The 4,973-nt window shown below is 49.3% G+C and overlaps 1 protein-coding gene across 1 annotated transcript in view; it reads right to left on the reverse strand.

The window, feature by feature from the left end:
* Positions 1-329: 329 nt before the first annotated feature.
* The window catches only part of LOC104989270 (NKG2D ligand 3-like), a 5,662-nt gene continuing 1,018 nt past the window's right edge, over positions 330-4,973 (reverse strand). The window contains exons 3-5 of the mRNA XM_010840904.1: positions 1,889-2,152; positions 1,379-1,654; positions 330-445 (exon numbers count right to left, since the gene is read on the reverse strand). Of these exons, the coding sequence (XP_010839206.1) occupies positions 330-445; positions 1,379-1,654; positions 1,889-2,152 (656 nt within the window). The remainder of the gene's footprint in view (positions 446-1,378; positions 1,655-1,888; positions 2,153-4,973) is intronic.

The following is a 4,973-nucleotide window of genomic DNA, read 5'->3' on the forward strand; positions in this document are numbered from 1 at the left end:
GGTGGCGTGCAGGCCACAGGCTGAGTCACAACTGCTGCTGCTCCTGGAGCACAGGCCTGGCCTCCGCCCTTCCCACAGTCTCTGCTGTGGGGCTCCTGCCTTGCCTGCTTGACCCAGGCCACTTCCTGTGAGAACGGGCCTTTGGAGTTGGGTCTGCAGTTCTTGCTCTCAGGTGATATGGAGTCTTATTCACCTGCTCATTTCCAGGATGAGGAGGTTCAGTGAGGGGCAGGGGTTGGGTGGGATTCACCTTCCCCGGCCTCACACCAGGCCCTGTGCCCCTGCCTTCCCTCTGAATTCTGCCCTCAGTACCTGTTCCTGGAAAGGACTCAGCCCAGGAAGACAGTTATGATGAAACCGGTGAGGAGCACGGGGAGGATCCAGGTGATGTGCCTGATGGCTGGGGCCGAGGAGTTGACTCTGAGGGGAGCTTCAGCTGGTGATGCTGTAAGGAAAGTGAGAGTGAAGCCCTTGTCCCGACCTCTAAACTAAGCAGATGCCTTCTCAGCCCCCCGGACCCGGGTACCCTACTATGGAGTCATTAGTGCATAATTGCTTTACAATGCTGTGTTGGTTTCTGTTGTAGGACCATGCAAATCAGCCATAATTAGATACATATATCCCCTCCATCCTGAACCTTCTTTCCCGCTCCCATCCCACCCCTCTAGGTCATCACATAGCGCCAGCCTGGGCTCCCTGTGTTATATAGCATTTTCCCACTGGTTAGCTATTTTCCACATCATAGTACGTATATACGTCACTGCTACCGTCTCAGTTCGTCCCACCCTGCCCTTCCCCTGCTCTGTTCACAAGTCTGTCTCTGTGTCATGCAGTCATTTGAATCAACCATATGGCAGCCCCTGTGACAGGTCCTGAGGTGAGATGGAGGAAGGGAGGCGCCCCATCTCCACAGAGCTCAGACAGTGAATGGGCGAGCAAGGGTCCCCACGCAGCCCCTCAGTCCTGCATGACGTCAGATGAGGCGACACGAGGATGGGAACAGATTAAGTCCTCTCAGGAGCTGATGTTTGAGGCGGTATTGACATATTTCCAGAACTAGAATAGTCAATATTTTTAAAGAGTTTGTAGAGAGAGGGTCAGTAAGAAGGAAATCTCTAGAATCAGAGTGGTGCCCTCATGTTAGGGGTCAGCAAGAATCCATGTACAATGGTTCAAAGGCCTGTGATGTGAGGGACAGATGTCAGGAGGCGGAAGAGGAAAGAGGATCACAGAGCATCCCCAGGGCCATTGTTCTCCCAGGAACTGTTCAGCTTGAATAGATCACTTTCACACACACACACACACACACACACACACAGAGGGGTGGGTCCATGCCCCTTTGAGTGGACTACCACTTCTTTCTTCTAGTCTCACTTACCCGTGGTCTTCAACATTTCCTCCCAATGCACCAAGAAATCCTGAAGCCAGACCCGACAGTCTCCCATGGAGACCTTCTTGAAGAAGTTGGTCACAGCTCTGTCCTTCTCCCACTTCTCTCTCATCCACCTCCCTCCAGAATGAACCTCTGTCCAGTGTCCATTCTCCGAATCAAAGAGGAGGCACATTTGTCCACTGAAGCCGAACTGCCAGGATCCACTGATGTGTCCATCATCTTCACACTGACATGTCATCCTGCCCTGCAAGGTGAGACGGTCTGCCCCCGCCGTGGCAAAGAGCTCAGCCTCTGGGCTTGACAGATTCTTTGCCCCACCTGGGTCCACCTCCCCTGAGCCCAGCTAATCTGGCCCTGTTCCCTCCTCCAAGGCCTGCTCCTTCCACTGGACTACTAGGGAAGGAACAATATCCTCCATTTTATTCTTTACCCGAAAACAATGAAAGAGTTTAAGCCCCCAGTCTGCTCCTTCTGCACTTGGACTTTCTAACTCACCTGTGACCGTGCGTTTCTCTGACATAACATCAGGCAGTTGTTCCCTGAGCAAGTCCCCGATGTCTCTGAGTGTTTCAGTCTGTGTTTCCCAGGCCTTTGTCGTTTTCACCTCCTCCCCCAATGGGCTTGTGAATTGGATCTTAGCACGACCACAGTCATAGGAGAGAAAAACCTTTCCGTCCACCTGGCCTTGAACCACACACCATGGTTGTCCAGGTCTGGGCTGAGAATCAACGGTAAAGTTATAGCAAAGAGAGTGAGCATCTGTGAAGGCAAAAGGCAGGTGAGGGCAGGGTTGGCAGAAAAAGGCCCATAGGCCTCCTCCCCTCAGTTACGTGAGAGCAGAGTAAAGGAACAGGGCTGGCCTGGCAAAGCAAGCATGGTCCCTCCTGCTCCATCCCTGACACTCCATAGAGCCAGTGCCCCTCCCTTCCTTGTGGAGAAGGAAAGGTCCCCTGCTGGGCAGAAACTGCACATCCTGGATATAGCCCCTTGCCCACCAGTCAGTACCCAGGGTTGACCAACACACAGCCTTGCTGGATTACATGCCAGACAGCTCTGCAGGAAAAGCCTAGATGGAAGAGGACTTTCAGAATCGAACCCAGTGTCCTGCCAGAGATGGAGAGCATGTGGGGGCTGCTTCTGAGGAGCATTTCATTTTTAGAACAGAGCCTCTTTTCAGAACGCATCCCTGGAGAAGGAAGCCACGTTCCAGTGAGGAGTGCCCTTTCATCGCCACAGTAAGCATGGAAGTCCTTTCCTTCTTTCCCAATGAGCCACATGACCATGGACTCAGGTAAGTGAACCTGAAGAAGCAGAAACTACTCCCACATTCATGTTGGACCTGGCATGTTACTAGCATTATGCACAGGGACTGAAGTATCATCATGGCCTCCCTGTTTCTGAAGTGAGGCTCGGGGCTCCAGGCAGTCAGTGGATAGCTGTGCCTGGTAACAGTGGATAGCTGTCCCTGCTAACAGTGCTTGTCCCTGGGTCCACAGATCCACACCACCCTCATTTCACATCGCCTGGATTTCTGACATGAATGGACAATCTTTGTAGTTAGTAAAGTAAAGTAATGCTCAAAATTCTCCAAGCCAGGCTTCAGCAATATGTGAACCGTGAACTTCCAGATGTTCAAGCTGGTTTTAGAAAAGGCAGAGGAACCAGAGATCAAATTGCCAACATCCGCTGCATCATCCTAAAAGCACGAGAGTTTCAGAAAAACATCTATTTCTGCTTTATTGACTATGCCAAAGCCTTTGACTGTGTGGATCACAATCAACTGGAAAATTCTGAAAGAGATGGAAATACCGGACCACCTGACCTGCCTCTTGAGAAACCTGTATGCAGGTCAGGAAGCAACAGTTAGAACTGGACATGGAACAACAGACTGGTTCCAAATAGGAAAAGGAGTCTGTCAAGGCTGTATATTGTCACCCCGATTATTTAACTTATCTGCAGAGTACATCATCAGAAACACTGAGCTGTTGGAAGCACAAGCTGGAATCAAGATTGCTGGAAGAAATATCAATAACCTCAGATATGCAGATGACACCACCCTTATGGCAGACAGTGAAGAGGAACTAAAAAGCCTCTTGATGACAGTGAAAGTGGAGAGTGAAAAAGTTGGCTTAAAGCTCAACATTCAGAAAACGAAGATCATGGCATCTGGTCCCAATCACTTCATGGCAAATAGATGGAGAAACAGTGGAAACAGTGTCAGACTTTTTATTTTTGGGGGCTCCAAAATCACTGCAGATGGTGATTGCAGCTATGTAATTAAAAGAGGCTTACTCCTTGGAAGGAAAGTTATGGCCAGCCTAGACAGCATATTAAAGAGCAAAGACATTACTTTGTCAACAAAGGTCCATCTAGTCACTGCTATGATTTTTCCAGTGGTCATGTATGGATCTGAGCTGGACTACAAAGAAAGCTGAGCGCAGAAGTATTGATGCTTTTGAACTGTCATGTTGGAGAAGACTGTTGAGAGTCCCTTGGACTGCAAGGAGATCCAACCAGTCCATCCTAAAGGAGATCAGTCCTGGGTGTTCATTGGAAGGACTGATGTTGAAGCTGAAACTCTAATCCTTTGGCCACCTGACTCGAAGAGCTGACTCATTTGAAAAGACCCTGATGCTGGGAAAGCTTGAAGGCAGGAGGAGAAGGGGACGACAGAGGATGAGATGGTTGGATGGCATCACTGACTCAATGGATATGGGTTTGTGTGGACTCTGGGAGTTGGTGATGGACAGGGAGGCTTGGCGTGCTGCGGTTCATGGGGTCGCAAAGAGTCAGACACGACTGAGCGACTAAACTGATAAAAACTGATCTCCCTGGATATCTCAATATCCTTCACCTTAGCTTTTGTCTCCAAAAAGTGACACTTTTCAACTCCCACTCCTCTCTCCCAAGGGTACAATAACTGGAGATGGGAGCTGCACTGCTGGGTGTGTCGCCTCTCAGATGCTGAGTCATCTGCAACATGGCTTGGGACGTGTTGGGAACTACTGGAACAGGATCATAAATAGTTCTGCTAGTGATTCTGTACGAACTGAAGTTTTTACTTCAAATTTTTTGTGGCACATTTTTCGTCGTTTCAACGTTAAGACTGTAAAGCTTTTTGAAGACTACTGTCAAGTGGAGCTGCACTGGAAGATTAAAAGATTCTTATAACCTCAGAATCTACTTTGCCAGAACAAAAACTCAGTCCGAAACACAGACACAATGCGTGGCCACTGCCCCCGAGTAGAAACGATGAAGAGGGAATTCCCACGAAATTGTTTACTTGGAAACCTGCTTTATGTTCAAACTGACTCTGTAAGCCAAGTGAAGGGCAGGGAATTTGTCTCGCTGGGTATTAACAGGTTAAAGGATTAGTGTTAATCGCTCAGTCCTGTCTGACTGTGCGACCCCATGGACTGACTGTAGCCCTCCAGGCTCCTCTGTCTATGGGATTCTCCAGGCAAGAAGACTGGAGTAGGTTGCCATTCCCTTCTCCAGGGGATCCTCCCAACTCAGGAATCAAACCAGGCAGATTCTTTACCGAAATAAGATCATTTCTCACACAATGAAGTTATGAATC

This window comes from Bison bison, unplaced genomic scaffold (assembly GCF_000754665.1).
Source record: "Bison bison bison isolate TAMUID 2011002044 unplaced genomic scaffold, Bison_UMD1.0 scf7180017864148, whole genome shotgun sequence".
NCBI lineage: Eukaryota > Metazoa > Chordata > Mammalia > Artiodactyla > Bovidae > Bison > Bison bison.